The sequence below is a fragment of the Pezoporus wallicus genome, unplaced genomic scaffold (genome assembly GCF_028554395.1).
Source record: "Pezoporus wallicus isolate ANWC-B61680 ecotype Strahan unplaced genomic scaffold, APGP_CSIRO_Pwel_v1 contig_2372, whole genome shotgun sequence".
Classification (NCBI taxonomy): Eukaryota; Metazoa; Chordata; class Aves; order Psittaciformes; family Psittacidae; genus Pezoporus; species Pezoporus wallicus.
In genome coordinates this window covers 767,343-787,182 of record NW_026635198.1, presented here as the reverse complement: position 1 = coordinate 787,182, position 19,840 = coordinate 767,343, and the positions used below count along the sequence as shown (strand labels likewise).

Here is a 19,840-nt window from a genome sequence, read left to right as displayed (position 1 = left end):
AATAGCATGTGGTCAGAGTAAGATGTGTTGAAATTTACAAGCAGTAAAAGTAGAAACTGTAAAGATAATATTGGGGTTGTGGTACAATATCCTGTTTTGTCTAGGAATATGCTAATACTGTAGATACCGTCTTGAAAATTAAAAATAAAACGTTTGGTCTTTTGAAAAGTAGAGCTCCTAGTGCAAAGTATGAATTGTTTTCTGTTGGCTTTTTAAGTCCTGTGGTGAGATGCTAAAAAGCAGGTGGCCATATTTTGCTTTTTATTTGGGTTTCCAGTTTGACCAGAAGTAAAGAGATCACTCTTTGCTTCAGTTTCTGCATATGAAAGAGCTGATGAATCGTAGAATCATAGAGTGGAAAAGACCTTTAAGATCATCTACACATCTTTTAAATACCTCTAGTGGTGGTGTCTCAGCCGCTTTCTTGGGCAGCCTGTTCCAATGCTTGACTATCCTTTTGGTGAAAAGATTTTTGCTAATACCCAATCGAAACCTCCCTTGGAGCAGCTTGCGGCCATTTCCTCTTGTCTTAGCGCTTGTTACTTGGGAGAAGAGACCAACCCCCACCTCACTACAACCTCCTTTCAGGCAGGTGTAGAGAGCGATAAGGTCCCCTCTGAGCCTTCTCTTCTCCACACTAAACACTCCAGTTCCCTCAGCCGTTCCTCATAAGGTTTGTGCTCCAGACCCTTCACCAGCTTCACTGCCCTTCTTTGGACCCACTCCAGCACCTCAATGTCTGTCTTGTAGTGAGGGGCCCAGAACTGAACACAGGATTCGTGGTACAGCCTCACCAGTGCGCGCTACAGGAGAATGATCACTGCCCTATTCCTGTTGGACGCACTATTGCTGATACAGGCCAGGATGCTGTTGGCCTTCTTGGCTGCCTGGGCACAAGTTGGCTCATGTTCAGCTGGCTGTTGACCAACAACCCTGGGTCCTTTTCCATTGAGCAGCTTTCCAGTTTGGAGAGTGGACAATCTTCAGTTCTTGATACAGAATGAAAAAGAATAATGTCTGATGTCTCTTAACTTCTGCAGGATGGGAAAATTCATTCTGCAGGTACTAGACTATGCAGAGCTATTTCCATTACCCCAATTTAAATCTCCTGGGATGAGCTCCTCTTTTTCATCTCTTATTTCACAACAGGAAAAAAGTATAATTACAAGGTGACATGACTTGAAGAGCATTGGGAAGTTTTACATAAAATGGCATTGCCTGAGGTATTGCACAGTTACATTTGCCCAGAGGGAGGGAGTATGGGAGTAAGTATCTGTAAATCTGTTCAAAAGATAACCAGATGCTTCTTTTTTTGATTTAAAGATACACCTGTATATGACTTCCCTATCTTAACTGTGACTGGAGTGAAAGAGAAGAAAGCCAAAGAGTAACATTTAATAGGTAAATGTATAAAAGGAATGAAAGATAAGCAGGGCAGAAAATACACGGCAAATGGAAATATGTCCTTCTTTATTCTTGTGATAGTATTTTCCCATGTAAGAAATCATATGGGTAGATGGATCTTTTAAATATATGCATATGTAGGGAATAGTTACATTCTTCTTGTAGCTAGTGTTGAGTTTCTTCTCCTGGTATTTTTAATAAATCCAGTAATCAGGCTGTGGCTATCCAGTATATAGGGAGTTACTGCGATTTCTTCATGTTACTGCAACAACTGCCGTGCCCTTATTGCACAGATGTCTGTGTTACATTTTTGAGAAGTGCTTTTATGAGTGAAGCCAGGACTGCTCGTTAATAGATCACCTTGACTGAGCCAAACAAGCACCATGCCCTTCAACTGCTGCTCCTTTCAGAGGGTGGTGGTGTCCCACATGCCTCTCATACTGTATAACAGTATGAGAGCTGTATGGCAGCAAAGCCCTCCCTTCCAAGTGAAGGTGGCCTTCCATGGCCTATTCCGAGTCCCTAGTTGGCATCTGTCCCCAAAGCAAAATGATTGCTTAGTGGAGCAAAATATGCCATGTGTGGTGTAAGGCTAGTGGGTAGTCCAGTGCCAAATACTCTTGCACAAGTTTGTCAATATGTGGTCTCAGCCTTTGGCTGAAACACTCTTGTTCCTTGAGACTAGTGTTTCTCCAGCAAAAAAACTGGCTTAAACCAGGAATAACAAGGATGTTTAAGGTAAGGACTAGCCTGTGATGGCAGGAATTGCTTGATGCCTGTTTGGAACTTAGAGAGTTGTAATTTCACTAATAAAATTTGTACTTGTAGATGTAAGGCAACTTTTCCATCTCTTATTTCTTTCTGCCTCTCTGTCTTCCTTTCCCCGCCTCATCCCCTTCCAGGGTTCCAGTGCTCTCCTGTTCCTACACATTCATTAGGGAACTTTGCTCCCAGAGCAGGTTGTGGGCAAACATGGATTCCTGATGAATTTTTAGCAGATTTTAATAGTGCACTGTGGTATTTCCCAACTGTCTGATTTGTATAAAGGTGTGTTCAATCTATTTGGTATTCATAAAAATTAAATTCAAATCTCTTACCTTTAGATGAGTTTTGGCTAAAGGAACAAAGTACCTGAAAATGGCAAACATGGCCAGAAGTGAGATTTAGGACTCAGGAACTGCACCCTCCCTTTCTACTTTTGCTTTCTTTTACCCTAGGGCTATTCCATATTTGTTGGGATCAAATTTCCTAATATCTGTCAAAATCAGCCTGAACTTATATTGTAAAAAGCTCTGATATATGCTTCACCAAACTGTTTTTCAATGCAGCCTTGTTTCCCATTATCTTAGAGAAAGCCAATTCAGAAATGGAAAGAAAACTTCCCAGATTAACCATCCTCTTCTGTTTGCTCCATTCTCAGCCTCTTCCTTGTTGTGGGGACAACATTCAGCTGCTTTTGGTGTGATCAATGAGCCTGATGCAGAAGGTCTGTGTAGTCAGAGCGAAGACAGCATAAATCAGTTTGGAAAATTGCCATCTATATTGTTTCTGTTATCTTTTTCTCTGTGCAGCCCTTCTGCCAAGTCTAGCAGCATCACAAAATCCAGGTTGTTTTACTGAGGATCCTCTTTGACAAATAAACCCAAAGCACTCAGGCTCCAGTTGAAAGATGTGTGAAAATGCAACTTCCCTTGGCTCTCGTAAGCAAGGCAGGACTTCCTAACTTGCAAGCACTGCAGTCATACACTTTAGAAAACAGGGCACTGAAAATATGTGTGCAAGTGCAGAGAAAAATGTGGGGTTTTTTATTACTTTGGCAATAGCTGTAGCTTACCTTTGTACCAATCTGTGGTTACAGTGCCTTGATTTACACCATCTTCCCCCCCCCCCCCCCCCCAAGAAACCATGGTTAATTTGCATCTGTATGTAGAAGGAGACAAAGGTGTCTGTGCAGGTTTCCTAGCTGGACCTTTTTTTGCCTTGAGGACAAGGTGGCAATGTCCTCAACAAATGGACCATGCAGAGATTTATGATTATTATTAATTGATATTAAATTGTTTGGAGATGTTAATTGTTTGGAGATCAGCTAAATACTAGCAAGTAGGGGGGAAGGTGAAGGCAGGGGAAAGGGGTTTGAAGCACTCTAAAATGACCTCTTCTTGAACAAAAACACTTCTTCCTGTGTCTTTGATAGTCTAACACTCACTTCTGCTTCCCTTCCCACACCCTGCCTTCCACACACACTTCTCCCTTTATCTGTATTTATCCTGTCTTTCCAAGAATCACTAGAAGAAATGCAGATAGGTGTGTCATGCAAATGAAATTTTTAGTGCAGCTTCCCACCCCCCTTCCCATTGTTGCTAGAGAGATCTCTTATCAAAGGACTTTGATTTCCGAGTGCCAACAAATGTTGCTCTAAAAAGCTGCCTTATTTAGGGTATTGTTATTTTTCTTTAGGCCTCTCCTCCCTCCTCCCAAAAAAAGTTTCTTTCAGTACTGTAATGATGGCATCGTAACTTTCTTCTTACTACCACACCAGTTTAGCTTGCATCTTTTCTAAAATGTGGATTCCTTTCACTATAGTTAAGTCTTGCTGTGGATACTGGGGCTCCAAGCTTGTGATATTGAACTCTCATAGTGGCTGTTGTTATGTAATTCCTTCAAAGGCTCCCCAGTGTGTTCATGAGATGAAAAATAAAGGGAGGAGGAGCTATTCTGCTTATTAATCCTTTGTGGTACAGCATTCCCATGTGTTAAATGAGATCTCTGGGGATGAGTCCTGGAATCAGTTTTGGGAAATTGTATCTCTGGCTTCTGTGAAGGGCTTGTCATCTTGCCTGCAAATGTTACCACTTCGTCTTTCTAAGCAAGTTGACATGCTTGTCAAAAAGCTAAACAAATGTTATAAACTTAAAGCAGGATTAAATTGGGGTAGGGTTTATTTTAGTTATTGTCACTGGCAACTAAAAAAAACTTCATTAGTCTGGCTCAGCAGATGTTTGCAGCTGACCCTTAAGAGATACCTCTTGTTCCCTTGTTGATGAGGTCGGGAAGGGATGGGGGTGCACATTAGCTCCTTAGCTGGGTGAGCACGCTGCGTTTCTGGTTGGCGTAGGTGCTGACTCCCTTGCTTTTGTGTCATTTGCTGCCTTGCTACACCTGGCCCTTTGTCCAGGCTTGCTGGGTGTGTGGTGCCTTAGCTTGAGTTATGGCACTGGGTGCGTTCTCAGGTGTCCAGGCAGCCCAGACAACCTGCTGTCACTAGTCCAGGGACTGCCCATGCTGTGTGTGTGTGTGTGTAAGCTCTGCTGTATTGTGGAAACATCTGCTTCAAAGGGCAGGGCTGTGCACATGTTCCCCTGTTGGATATCCCATCCTGAAATACAGAGGATGGAGCTACGAATCTCATAGGTATTTCATAGCTCTTCTGTGAATTTCCATCATTGGTAAGTGCAAGTTGCTGTTTGTTGGCTCATTGCCACGCAGCATTTTAGGACCTGTGTGCTCCTCGTGCAGTGGTTAAACAAGAAACTTGGTCTTATGGATGCCAAGGGTTTGCTGTGGTTTAGTGAGCGGTTATTAACAATCCATTTTCCCTATTGGTGGCTGTGTTGGAGGCTTCTTAAATTAGGTCTTCCCTTGGCTGCTGAAATTCTTACAGCCATCTGGCTGCTGCTGTTCCATTAATAGTACCTTGAGATCCTGTGCGTTTGTAGGGTAAGGGACACATTTCCATGGTTTGTTTCTCCTGCTGTTCTGGTTCTTCAACACCTGTCACTTCCCATGAGTAACTCCAGGGACAACCTGTCTCCAGTACCTCTGCTTCCTTGTGATTACCAATTTTCACTTCTGCAGAAGTAAAGTAAGACAAAAAACAGGAGGCTTATCACCTGGCTGGTGCAGAATTCCAGTTGTGCTTGGAAACAGATGCTCTCCCTGACAAAATAAATCTCCCTTACACAATGCATCCATTGAGTTAAGGTACGTTGGAGCTTGTCATGTGCCAGTGGATCTGCATGTGTGCATGACAGTTGTTCAGCAGCAGAAGGTCTGATGACCTCAGCTGTTGAAAGCAGCAGGATACCTTTTCATAGAAGGACAAGTCAGGCTGGTTACCACCTACCTGTTTTTCAGACTTAAAGGACTTCAATCTTGATTGCATATCGATGTTCCTTACGAACTTGGTAGGAAGCAGCAGAGGCAAAAAGGATTTTTGTGTGCAAATTTGGATAGACAATTTGCATTTGAAAGATCATCTGCACAGGCTTAGGACATACAACCTTTCTGCTGGTGAAGGTAAAGAAAACAAATAGAAAGATTGCCTCGTTTATTCCTCAGGACTTGAGTGCCTGAAATTGTCTTCTGTTAGGATAGTCTTGGAGTGACTTTCTGAGTCTGGACCCTGTTTGCTTGGTCTCTGCCAAAACAGACATTTATGGAGATGTTGCTTTAAGGCTCACACAAAAGGCTATTTCTGAAAACTGCGTGGATCCTCCAGAAGTCGACTGATTGCCTCTCCGAGAGCAAATGAATTACTTTTGTACGTCTTATTTGAAAGGGATCTTAATATCTATAATCTCATTATTACCACACTATAAATCAGGGAAAAAAAACAAAGAGTATTTTGGGATAGGAAAAACGGCTCAGTAATTCATTGGTAGACAGAGCTATATGAATTCTTTAGCTAACTAGGAGAACTCGATTGTGCCTTGTCCTGTGGCACTCGATGAGGACTGACAATTACAGTTTGCCCTCTTTTTCTCACTCAGTGTTGCTATACAGGAACAGCTCCAAACTTGGATCTTGTTATTCTATCATCAAACTAAATATTCACTGGGGCTTCTTTTTTTTTTATATTTTTCTCTTTTTTTTTTTTTTTTTTTTAATTCCATCTGCGGTTCTGCCAGTTTCCTTCGGGGGTCAAATTTGCATGCAAGTTAATCAGCTGTAGGAGGAGGGAAAAAAATAACTGTTAGGATTTGTCTGCTGAGGTCTCTTCAGCACAAATAGCACCAAAGTCTCAGCACTGAGTGCCCAGTTCAGGAGGTGCTAGCAGGTCCCAGTGTGGCACCTCTTGGGTGGCCCCTCTGACCAGCTCTTCAGATGCCTTTGGCGGTGCCCATCTTTCATGCCTGATAAGGACTGGAGACTGATTCAGATAATCCAATTCTGCCTTTCGCCTTTAATGTCTTAAAAAGAGGGTTTAATGAAGAGACTAATATAAAGATATGATATTTTAATATCCACAATTCATAATGTTCCGCAATGCAGATGTTCAATTTATAGGGTAGGAGAAGTAGCTTTGTAAAAAAATACATGCAAATTTAATTTCTTTTAATAAACTTTTAATACTTCTTTTTTTGTTGGTTTTGGCCTCAAGCTGGGTTGTACAGATCACAGAATACCAAAGCAAGCAACTGTAAGGGGAGTTCTGAGGTTTTCATTGTTTATGTTCATACTCAATGCATTTCTGCAAAGAAGAAAGTTTAACACTTCTGTTTTGATTTGGCAACTTTACTTATGCCCATCCCTACCCCGGAGTTGAGATTTTGCTAGCAGGAACTGGTCATTGATATGGAAGTGGTTGTTGATATGGGTCTGCAGTCTGTTTTAATTCTCTGTGGTCTTGGCAGTTGCAGAGGCAGCTTGACAGCCCTGGAAAATCAGTATTTTTAAAAACTACAGAATTGCCTTAAATTCTTAGTGGCTTTGTGTAAAGATGTCTCTGTACATGGAAGCTATTTCAGATTAAGTAGAAGTATATTTAAAAAGGCAATAATTATTTTAAAATAGCTTCATATCTGGACATATTTATTATAGAATAAATCTGCCTTATTTTTCTGCTGTAGCTTAACCCATTTGCAAACTAGACAGGCTTATTTCTTCCAAATACATTTGAATGCAGGTAGAACCTGCAGCCTGGGAATAGCCTCTCTCAGACTTGGCGTGATAAAGCAGCATTGAAGGGCTGCAGGCTGGTTTCTTTGAACATAATGGGAAATTAACAGCTAGTGCTTGGTCAGGGGAATTTCGTTAGCACCAGGGCTGTACAGTTCTCATGTCCCACAGTGAGATCACTGGCATTACGCCTCTGTAACTGAGATCAGTATCTACCTACTTACCAGGAGCAGTGCAGAGAGGGAGCTGGGGTGTTTTGAACGAGGTGCAAGAAGCGCCAGAGGGAACCTCCCCAGTGTGGCAGAGCCGGTGGGTCCCCACTGCCTCCTGCCTGGGAGCTCCCAGCCTCCAGCCATGCTCCACTCAACCTCTTGCACCGAATAAACCAGTATCTGCTGGAAATCTAGGCTGAGCCCGGGTCTGGTTTGAAAGTTTGATGTTGGGTTTCATCATGGGAGAGGTGTTTTCACACTGAAAAGGTGGGTGTTTCATAAACTCTACCTAGAGGTGGAGTTCTAATGAGAACAGGGCACCAGTAAACTGCCTTTCACTGTGGTTGTCACTGGCTTACACACCCAGCTTGGATTAGATCCTGCCACTTTTACTGATGTAAGAACTAGCAGTGAGAATCATGATGGTTCATTTTACATTAAGGCATCCATCTTGCTGGAAACAGTGCACCTTTTCTGATGTTTAGAATTAATTTAAGAGTAATAAAAATGAAAACTAAGAATTAACTGAGGGTTGGTTTTGTTTTGGTTGGTTGGTTTTTGTGTCTCCCCCCAAAAAGAACATATTTTCCTTTTTGTGTTTCTCGCTGTGGCTGAAGTGAGCTGATATACTGAGATGTGACATACAGTATTGTGTCTATTCGAAATCATGCTATGTGGAAGCTGTGTACTGTACTGTTGTAAATAAAATAGATACTGGCCATTTTCCATGTGCCTGCAGCATTCATTTCTCCCTACCTGGATGCTTTCTTAGGTCCTTGGAGCTAGCTGCTCAAACAGGCCTGTTTTAAAACTCTCTGTTAATACAAGATCTCAGTGAGTGCATTTCTGCAGTGGAGTCTGTCCATCTGTCACGCTTTTCATTGCAGGTTGTTAATGTACATGATTTGAGTGGCCATTGGGACCAAAAATTGTCCTTTTCTTTACAGCCCTCATGGACAGGATAGGATCAGGCATTTTCTTTCACTGTCCTCTGCTAAGCACTATTTCATTGCAATGATGCCTGTTATCACTTTGCTTTTCTGACTTCCCCTTTTTCCTTCATGTTATTTTCCCTTCCCCAGTCCTGACTTCTTTTTCTTGCATTCATTTTCTTGCATTCATTTTCTTCTAAGCGAATTAATTTTGCATTAAAATGTCACTTCTTATTCAATAGGTAGGTAGAGGGGTGCAGAAATGGAAATGAGTGGCAGCACCTGTATGCAACACGTGAAATCCAAATGTCAGGTTGGCGATGTGGTGAGAGGGGAGAAAACAAGAGGAGGAGAGAATGCTCAGCCCAAACGAAAGCAATTTCTGTTGAGGAGTTCTTTTCGTTAGAGTATGTTTTTTTTTCAGCTGTAAAGAAATAAACAAAAATTGAAATGACTTTGTTTCATTTTCCCCATGGTTTCTATGCCCAAGTGCACAGGTGAAATGGGATGAAAGATAAATGGGGAGGGAGGACACTTGAGAAGGAAGCAAATTGTGCAACTTTTACCACGTCAGCAGAATTTTCAATGTAGTTTATGATTGGATTAATTAAATTTTAAAGTAGAATTACTTAGTGGACTTTAGCTGATGTTTTTGCCTTCTAGATGGCATTTTCTTTACAAGTACATATGTAGTTGCCCCATGCAAAGTTCACACATGTATCTGATATGGCCAGAAATGGCCTTTCGTGCTTTAACACCAAGGCAATGCCAGTGCTTCTTGCGTGGATTTAAAGCTGTTCCACCCCTCAGGAGAGGCCTCAGAATAACTCTTACAGCATGGACTCAGCTGAATGAAGAAGTATTTGTTTTGCAAGAGTTCATTTTTCAGAGTCTTGAACTTTTTGAGCTAACTAAACCTCAAAAAGCTGTTTGTTTCAGTTTATCTGCCATCTTGCAAAGAGTATTGCCCTGTTCCTGGTTGAGACCTGTCTCCTCTCAGCACACCTTTGGTACAAGGCAGTGGGTTCGTATTTTCATGTGGTCTAAAATACTGAACAGTGGGAACATACTGCTTCCCCTTTATATGAATGCAAATCATTCAGGCAGTGATTTTTTACTCCGTGGTTGAAAGGAATTGAGATTATATGTCCTTGCCAAATTTCAAGTGTATCTGGTCACGCTGAAGCACAAGGGCTCTTCACATAGAGATGACAACTTGTTTCACACTAAGAACATCCTCTTCAAAATCTTTTATTTCCTGTCTTCATTTTCAAAATCTGCAAACACTCCTTTGTTTGTTTGTTTGGTTGTTTTTTTTCCTCCTTCACTGACAGAGAACAGACCAAGGAAACATAATCTAAAAATGCCAAGATGGTAAAGTAATAAGTAATTAAAAATACTACCCAGAGCGGACAATTTAACCCAAGTAATTACTGTCAGGTCTAGCTTCTATTTCTAGGTTTAACTCTTGAAGAAAATGAAGACATTTTACTTAGAGTTTGTTATGAGAAATATTTTTGGTGGAAATTGCAGCATTGCTTATAACCAAACCGAAGTTCTTTAACAAAGCTCTCGGTGATGTTTTATTTAGCTCGAATTATATACATTAGGACACCTACATACATGAATATCGCTGTAATAGGAATTAACTTTTAAATACTTGCAAACAATTCTCACTGCATGGATGGGAAGAATCCTGTTGTTACCTGAAGAGTGCAGAAATTCATATTGAATCATGCTGGAAAGAACTGTGTATTTCAAAAAGGTAAAATCTGGGTCCTTTTTCAAGTTGTTGTGAAGAAAGCAGCTTGTATCAGCCCTAGTTCTGTGTTTTATAACAATATAAAATATGATCTAGTGTTGTACAACAAAGCAATCCCCTAAAAACCTAGAAATCAAAATAGAAAGTCCTTTGATAGATGAAAGCCGACATCTTTTTAACATTTGTTATTTATGACATTGCCTACGGACACCACACCATGGTAAAGTAAAGTACTCGGTGCCATTTTACTTGTCCAAATACCTAGCAGCTTCTTCTAAAAAGCAAACAGAAATTCACCTTGGACACCTGAAAACACTCAGTGCTTCACATGAAAGATTCACCACCTCATCAAAAGATCATATTTGATATTTGACCTAATTCATGCCTCCCCTGAGCAGTCACATTAAAATGCTTTTGCTCTCCTCTTGCGGGAGGGCTCCCTCCGTCTTGGAGGGATGCATTGGGCAGCCTGCAGTTGGGATGGTGGCCACTCTGCCAGGACTGTCCCAGCCTCTTTATAGCTCACTTGGGGGTCCAAGGGCTGACTGGGGATTCAGGATACAGAAGCTATAGCCCCTAGCAGAGGGAGCTTGGAGAGCATGCCCTACTCACTGGCTGTGTTTTGCCCTGTGCCAAGGGGTGCTTGTTGGGGCACTGGGGATGCTAGCTTTTGTGGGAGAGGGCTGAGGTGGTTGGGAAAAGCAGTTGTTTTTTTTTAATGCAAAAAATTACCCCCTCCTTTCTATGGGGGCCAGGTCTGGACTTGATGATCCTAAAGGTCTTTTCCAACCCAGCTGATTCCATTAATCTATGATCTTCTACAGGGAGAGGGCTTAGCTATGCAGGTAAATTACAGCATTTGGCTCCTGCCCTTTAGATACATCATCTTTGACTGAGCTCTTTGCTGTTTCTCCCATGTTACTGGTAGAGGCCTGTCCTTCATCTTTCCTCATTCAGGAAGTTTTCAGGATATCATGCTGCTGATTGAGGTTGTTTTCCTGTGTGCGTGGAGTAAACCATCTCTGAGCTGACTTGTATCAGCAGTCACCTTGCTCTGTAACAAAGTTAAGGTGAACAATTTAAAGGGCATTTTACTGCAGGATGACGAAATGCATGCAAATAGAAACAAAAAACTTTCTGATCTGAGTGTTTGTCTTTCGTGTCATCTTTCCTGAAGTCAAGTCTTTCCTGAACTGTTAATACTAGAAAATCAGCGCAGTAAATAATGGCGGATGCTCACTAGTTTTTATTTCTATGCAGTTTGGTTTTGACACTGTTTACTAGCCTGGCTTGAGTAGTCTGCAAAGTGTACACCTCTTTAAAATACATCTTAGCTTCTTTATAGTGTTACTATTGTGAACTAAACTTGTGTTATTTCTTTTTTGTCATATAGTTTTCCCTACGCAAAATGGAAAGGTTGCTATAGTGACTGGAGGTGCTAAAGGAATTGGTTACCAAACTGTGAAGCGTTTGGCAAGGCTTGGCATGCACGTTATAATAGGTAAAGTGATTGGTTTATTAATATATTTTTTGCTTCAGAAAGTAACTATTTTTTTCTCTTAGGGAGTATTTTCTTTCCAGCACAAGTAGAGATATGGCAGCATAAGTGAGGGATTTGCTAGGATTTAGATCAAATAAAGATATGATTTATGTTTTGTTTTGCAAGGCCTTCAAGAAAAGTAGATGATTGGTTGTTGTTTGTTTTTTCTTTTACTGCTGAACTTGGAAGAGTTGGGCTACATTATTTACTTATATAAGAAGTAAACAATAAGGTAATGAAAAAATCTTAAAAATATGTGTTATTTAAAAAATATTTATTATCTTGTTACTGAGGATGGTCTACAGCGTTAGGGTCCACATGTTCATTAAGAGGAAAACTAATGAAAGCCTTGAATATTCGAGTCATAGTGGGGATGATTTGTGTTATAAGAGCAGGAGAAGCCCTGAGAATTTCTTCCATGTACAAATTGAACATTTACATCTCAGTTTGTCACTGTTGGTGGCCTTTGTAGGCAAGGCAAGGAAATAAATACCCATGGCGGTTAATTCGTGTCGGTCTGAGGTGGCCTGGACAGCTCACCTTCTGGGGGTGCCTGTTTCTCTCCATTGATAATAATTTTATAATAAGGTACCTGTGTTAGACCAAGACACCTGAAGTTAGGTTAGGTGAGTTCCTGTAGGAGCTCCACAAATGTCCTAAGTGCACAATTACTTCTCTGTATTACAGACAATATTAGTGAGACTTTTTCCCTGTTTTTTAATATATATAATATATTAAATATATCTAATATATTCTAAGATATCTAGTAAGTTTGCATGTAACATCTTTAATACTCGCATTTAAAATGCTACCTTTTGCTTCATCTTTCTTTAACTAGATTTTTACCTAAAACATTGTAACGTTTGCACGGTAAGGTCGCTGAAGGTTGGTATTTCATAATACATTAGCAAGCTGGTGATGCTGTTTTATTTAGCTTTTATACAGAATTTATACAGAATGTGCTCTCTCTGAGGTTTTGTAGACATGTCTTTAAAAAAAATCACAACACACCAAACAAGAAACAAGAGCACAGTGCACATGTATTTTTAGTCTAGTGCATCAGTAACTCTAATGGAGTTGCCCTGGAATTATACAGGTGTAATGCAAAATGCTACTTATTTTAATAGATGTGTCAAAACCAAGCATCTACAAAATGCAAGCAGATGCTGCTCTATGTAGCTAGATGCTAGATGTAGCTAACATAGTTAGATGTAGCTAATGTCAGGATTAATATTTCAGTAAAGAAGGGTCTTCTCATGTTTAAGGTGGACTGCAAAAATGTACTTGTTGGGAAAACAAAAAGGCCGATTTTCTTCTCTTTGCATGTGGTCATGGGAGCACAGAACTTTGCTGCTTTTTTTAAGACTTTTTTTATACCAGTTAGGGTTTAGGGTATTTTATGTTACAAAATCAAATTTGAGATCTTTAGAAAAGGAAAGGTGACATTTAATTACAAAATCTCTGAATAAGCTGATAATTTTTTTCTACTCACAATCGCCCACTCATAGATCTCATTCACTCATACTCACACCTATACTCCCTTGTGTGCAGCATGGGAAAAGGTACAACAGCTACTGAGTTCTTATCTTGTCTCTGTGGTTCTTCCTGATTGGAAATGGCAGGTTAGTTTATGGACAGATTTTTTTACAGTTTTTAGGAGTCATCAGCTCTTGGTGTGTTTTTCCTTATCTGGAGTATGTAGGCTATGTCTGTAGCCTATTTTCTGGGCGGGTTAACAGCAAAAGTAATGGTATGGGTGATATTCCAGAACCTGGATGTTATCCTCTGGGTGGCAGAGTGCATAGTCATCTGCTGACAAGCCCTCTGTTCTGTAGCCTGGAAACATATCTTTTATTTTCAATAAGGGGCATTCTTTTAGCTCTTTGCTCTGCTTTTTCTTCTGGTGCTTACAGATACACACACTTCCATTCACTCTTCAATTGTACCAACCTTAATATTTGCATTATGAATCTCTACAGATGTAAATTAATGAAACTAATTATAGGAAGCATTTGATGAGTAAGATTTTCAACTGATTCAATTCTTCCAGGCAAACTCTGACCTAAACGCTGAGCCCTATGAGTCACAGCCATCTTCTTCGCCTGTGAAATTCTTCAGAGCAAAGAAGCGCTGTCAGGAGAATGGATAGTCTCAGGCTTTGTTCCAGCTGCAAGATTAAAACAGTCTCAAAATCACATTAAATGCAATGACCTTCCATCCTTGTTGCTAACTGTTGGCCTTAAGTGTCCAGAGTATGCTTAAAATACCTGATGGCACATTGGCATGCATTAGCTGATTCAGCTTGAGGCCATGCAAGCAAAGATTTAAGCTTCAAATAAGACAGCAAGTGTGCTCAAGCTTTCTACCCTAGAAGCGTTTTCACCCTGTGTTTGTATATAGACATGAACTTAATGTGAAAGCGTGGATGTTAGGAGAATTTGGGCTTGCAAGGGAGACTAGTGTAGCTCACAGTCAGTCTTGGCCTTTCACTGAGTGCTTCTTTCTCACTAAAGGGAATTTAGCAACAAAGAATGAAATCCCTGTGTCAGGCAAATGAGTCAGACCTGAATGTCTGATGTGAAGATGATTCACCATCTGTGATGTCAAAGTCCATTTGACATTTTAGAGGAGTAAATGTTTGAAGTAACTTACTTTTAAATTCAGTCTGCCAATGGAATGAGGAAAACAGCCAAATAAAAAGCATGTAACCTTGTGGAACATGAATGGGCACTGTTATGAAAAGGCAGTGTGCTCACTTTTTCAGCAAGCAGTTGCACAGTGCTTTTACAGCTTCTTTGTTTCCAGTCACAGCACTGGTGCATAAGATACCATTCTTGCACCTCTGCGAGTTCTGCTTGCCCTGCCTGCAGCCTGTTGCTGGGAAAAGGTTGGCATGAATGCTGAAATGATGAAAGTCATTTTCTAAGGTTTTGTTTGAGGTATTTCATTGAGACTTTTTGTCAGGCTGTGGTAACATTATGGGCAGTCAGAAAGGCCTTTGCTTTAGGAAAATCTTAGACAGTGGACCCCTGGTAGAGAAAGCTACTGCCAGTGGTGAGTCTTCAGAGCCAAAACACACCAGGAGCTCCTGCTCCCTCCTATGCAGTTTACTACTTGATAAATAATCTTGCAATTTTATTTTCAGAGCCAGAAGGTAAATGACACACAGGTTTTGGTGCCTACTGACTAGTGACTGATATTGAAGATGGTGTTTTGTGTGGACTTATAAGTAAATATAACATTGCAAAATCAAGAGATTCTTCTCGTAAAACCCAGTAGGTTCAGCTCTGGTTCACAGTGCTGGCCACAGTTTTGTGAGTCTGAATTTAAACTGATTAGAAGTGTAAACTCTTCATATTCCTTCCATCCTTCATCACTGGGGTTTAATTTTAAGAGGATTCTGTGGGTGCATGTTAAAATTGTTGACTTAAAAAAAGAAAGCTTCTGTTTGATTTTTCCTTTTTTTTTTTCTCAGTGCATTAATAAAGGTCTGGAAAAAAATGTCTGAGAATATCTAATGTTGGAGCTTTGATAATACTGTTTGATAATGGTGAATGAAGAAGTCCAGCTTGACAGTGTTACACATGTGCTGCTTGTTATGAAACACCAGGTTCAGGACAGTGTAATCAATCTTTTTGTCTATCAGCGATTTTCTAAGGCTCACATTCTGAAGGAAAAAGTACCGTTATATGTACATATATGTATATACATATATTCAAGTGACTTATTTGAGACATGCAATTTTGGCATAACTAAATGTAGTTCCATCACCAGACTTGGCACTGCTGTGTGACCTCTGTAGGCCCTGCAGGAGACCAACAGTAGCTATTTCTGTCATCTGATTCACATTAGTTTCCAATTTTCAAGCTGGACTCTCTGCACTATAAATCAGACAATTCTTATATTGTATAATAATACAAAGTGACTTTAGAAAGGTAATTAAACCCTATCAAGATGGTGCAATTGTTCATTTTCAAAGACAGTTTGATTTAATTTCAATTGCTGACAATTTATATGAGACACTTTAATAGTCTTTTCTCACTGTACATAGATGTGTGAGATGCTTGAGATATATTTTTTGTAGAAAAGTATTTATCTTCATAATTTAAGCTAAGTTTTGTTAGGTCTGAGTGAGTCATAGAGTTATTCAGGAGGTGTCAAAATGTTACCAGCCTTTTAGATGTGGGTGATGGTTTCCTTTTGCTGATACGAACATTAAGAAAATGCATGCAGATTGCCTTGCAATTGTCATTTGGTTCAGTTTCTAACGTATCAGTACACTGTAATCAGGGTTATGAAAACTCTACTTACAGTGTTATTTATACATTATGCATGCACACACAGCCGCACATAGTCTTCCAAATCTGTTAGAATTTTGTCAAACACTCTAGTCCCCAATTTCTGCTCTAAGGAGCCTGGAAGGAAGAACTGGAAAAAATACGGAGCCTGCTCTAAGGAAGAACTGGAAAAAATAAGAGAAGGATGGTGAGGAGGGTGAGATGGCCCTGTGCCAAGTGGGGCTGATGGGGCTAATAAGCAGAGGTTCTTTCACTTGCAAACAGATGACTGAGGTGCAATATTAAGAATGGTATAAAGAAAGCGGATGAGAAGTGGTTATTTCCTGTCTTATTGTACACAAAATATAGAACATCAAACAAATTAAATAAATTAAAAACAAACAAAAGCAAAACCAACCCAAACCCAAACAAAAACAAAGTACCGAAGTACAACATTTTAATGTAATTGTGTCATTATATTTAATGTAATTAAGTGTGTCACAGAGCCTGTTGTCCCAGACCCCTTCGGCAGCCAAGCGCTTGAATGAATTGGAAGTTCGATTAGATGAAGCAGTGGAGGATAGGTTCATTGAGACTCTAGGTGTGACCTTTGATTCATTAAATTCCTGCAACTTCTTGCTACTGGCAGGGGGGATGTATTGCAAAATGCCACTCCTATGCTGTCACACCTTCCCTTTAAGCATCTGCTCCAGGTTATTGTTGGGAACAGGGCACTTGTGTAGGTGTATCTTGGGTTTGATAAACAGGGTCGTTCTTAACTTCTCGGTGGAACAAGTGGGTTGCCAAAACCTAGGGCAAGAATGGTAATTTATTTTCTCTTTGCAAACTGACAAAAGATGTGTGGTATCTGTAGATATAAAGAAGCTCTATCACTTCCTCATCCTTAGGTCACATCCTTATACCTAGCTTTATTGAATAACTAATGTCTTGAAAGTTTTACAGATAAACCCCAAGATCTATATTTCTTTTGTTCTAAACAAGGTTTTTTTTCTTCTTTTTTATTGAAGACATTACAGATTCCTTTAGAAAATACTCATTGTACTGAGTTCAAATTTCTCATCCTCAGAGCTTTCTGGGGCAGTCAATCCTCTCTCAGGCATATGCTATTTGTTGTGCCACACGCATTCGCAAAATCATAATCCTCATAACATCAGCTGATAGGATTTTGGTTTTCTCTTGAGGCTTTGGGTGCCCTTGCAACCCTGTCTTCAGGCTGGCGTGCTGATGAAATCAGTTCCCCTTCAACTGTAATGAGGATTATGCTACTCTGAGGAGGTACCTTAATTCAGATTTCCAGTTGGAGTCTTTTTTATATTCTGCTGCATAAAACCACCTAACCATTACCCTCTGCAACTCCTTAGTCAAATGGTATAAATTTTTACAGGATTTATTACCATACCATCAAGCTTCTCCTGGTAAGATGCATATGCATTAGTTTACAGGCATCTGTTCTAAACTTGTGTTACTTTAAGTGATCAGGGGGAGTGGGGAATGCCATGGGGCAGGCTGTGAACCCTGGAAAGTGGTTCATCATTTCAGGGATTATCTGATACATAATTATAGCTAAATAAGTCAAGAGATGAGCGTTTATCTCAGGTAGAGTTCCCCAGGTGAATGAAGGGGTTGCACTTGCCAGAGGCTGGGGAGAGGGAGGGACTGGGAGCCGATGTGCCTGCACAGTTGACCTGCCACCAAGCAGATCACCCTGTCCTCGCTTTTCTGGGTCGCCTACAGTGGGGTTTGTTGCAGGCTGAGGGGTGCTTCAGTGCTCAGTGTGTCTCTTGGGTTCCAGGATGGAGGGGTTGGGTCTCTCTCTGGACCATCTCAACCTGAGTGGTTTGCATCTTCTTGGTGTTCTTTACTGTGAGGATGGTGAGACACTGGCACAGGCTTCCCAGAGAAGCTGTGGCTACCCTATCCCTGGCAGTGTTGAAGGCCATATTGGAGGGGGTTTGAGCAACCTGGTCTAGTGGAAGGTGTCCCTGCCCATGGCAGGGGGTTGGAACTGGATGAGCTTTAAGGTTTTTTCAAACCCAAACGATTCTGTGATTCTGTAGTCTCAAAAAGGTTTTATTTGTGTTTCACTTTTATGTTATTTAGCTGAAAGTCAGGAAATTCTCCACCTGCTACCTTTGGTAAGCTAAGGCTTTTCGGATTTGTGGGTTTATTCTCTTCAGGCAACCTTCAGCTTTGCAGGCTGTATCATTCTTCATAGACTATTATAAATTCCTTTATAATGCCTTGCAGTGTGTTCCCTTGAAACGTCAAGATTGCAAATCCTTATTTTTGAAAAACAGCAACTGGAAAAGATCTTGATTTTTTTATCAGGATCAATTTTCAGCATAAGTATCACTTACTCTTTTGGAGAGATTTTCACATTCAAAGAAATGAAAAATATAAAGAAAAATATAAAAAATAAAAAGTATAAAGAATATAATACAGATGTATCAGGACCCCTTAACTAGTGATAGTATGAATGTTTCCCAGCTGTGCTGGATTTCTAGGAGCTGTGCTTTTGCCATCCTTGTTCAGGCTGAGCAATCTTCTGTGATAATTCTGTTGAAATCCCTGAAATAACGTTCAGAGTTAGGATCTACTTAAGTTCAGAGTTAGGATCTACATTAAGATGGCAGAGCCTGACCTTTAGGGTAAGATCCAAAGCCTATTGCTGCTGATAACAATTTTTCTATATGCTTCTGTGGTGGCTTTAGATTGACATGCTTTGACTTGCGGTGCTTGTGTAGATGAATGTTGAAGAGGAGAGTCAATGTTTTTCACTAAAAGTTCTATTAAATATATTTTCCATCTTTTTGTTTTCAACATGAGTTTCAGTATTAGTAAGAATTAGATTTTTTCATGCCATTAAAGTGACATTTTGCACAAATGAATCCATTCAGACTTGAATGTTATTAGTTTTATTTTAAGAATTGATTGTATTGAGGAATGTTATTGAATCAGTCTTACCTAACTTTTTTACTGTTCTGTAGGGACTAAAAAGAAAAACATCAGATAGGGCACTGAACAGCTTGCATAAACAGTTCTTGAGACAACTGTATCTATTTTGTATTCCCAGTAGACACTTTAAACTAGCAGGAAAAGCAAGATTATTATGGTTTTGGGTACTTAATGATCTAAATTCTCAAGACATTGAATCCCTTTTTCTCAAAGCTTTTGTTCAGATTCCCTCACTGCATAAAACGCATGGTCTGCCTTCCTGTGCCTATTCATCTGTCCAAACCACTTGAATTCAGAGTAGGCAAATCTTATGCTACAGATGGTATGGCATTTAAAATGAGTAAATTCTGATGTGTTGAGCCTACGAAAATTATGGTGAATTGTCAAAAAGTCCAGTCCAAGGATTCTCCTGTGCGTCACAAAGTTTTTTAAAGAATCGCTATAAATGTACTATTTAGGATCTAAACCAGTTGATGGTGGTAAGAATTTAATCCTTGTATAGTAAACTGTCCCCTTCCATAGTTTTGAGTGCTGTGCTCCAGTGTACTTGAAGGTTGTGCCATTTAGTAACCCATCTTCATCAAAAAGACACAAACTATTTCTATTTTTCATTTTTCCCAGCCTAAACCTGATTGTGTTAGTTTGGTGAGTTAACAGTTTGGTTTTTTTTTAAGTTTTAATAAAAAAGAGGTTTTTTTTAATTCTGAATAAAAGGGGGTTGTTCTTTTTCATGCCTACCACTCACTTTTCATAGAGGATCCCAGAAGGATGTACCAGAGGAGAGGCAGTACAACAGTGCAATATCCGTTTCTTCTCCCACCCATCCTCAGCAAGGGGAT

The 19,840-nt window shown here is 40.1% G+C and overlaps 1 protein-coding gene across 3 annotated transcripts in view; it reads left to right on the top strand.

Annotated features, from left to right (window-relative positions):
- DHRSX (dehydrogenase/reductase X-linked) overlaps positions 1–19,840 on the top strand; it is a 160,502-nt gene that overhangs the window by 25,606 nt on the left and 115,056 nt on the right. For 2 of the 3 annotated variants that reach the window (XM_057411850.1, XM_057411843.1), the window contains exon 2: positions 11,602–11,709. The exons of the other annotated variant lie outside the window; for it this stretch is intronic. In XM_057411850.1, coding sequence (XP_057267833.1) covers positions 11,602–11,709 — 108 coding nt within the window. The remainder of the gene's footprint in view (positions 1–11,601; positions 11,710–19,840) is intronic. 3 annotated transcript variants of the gene reach the window in all.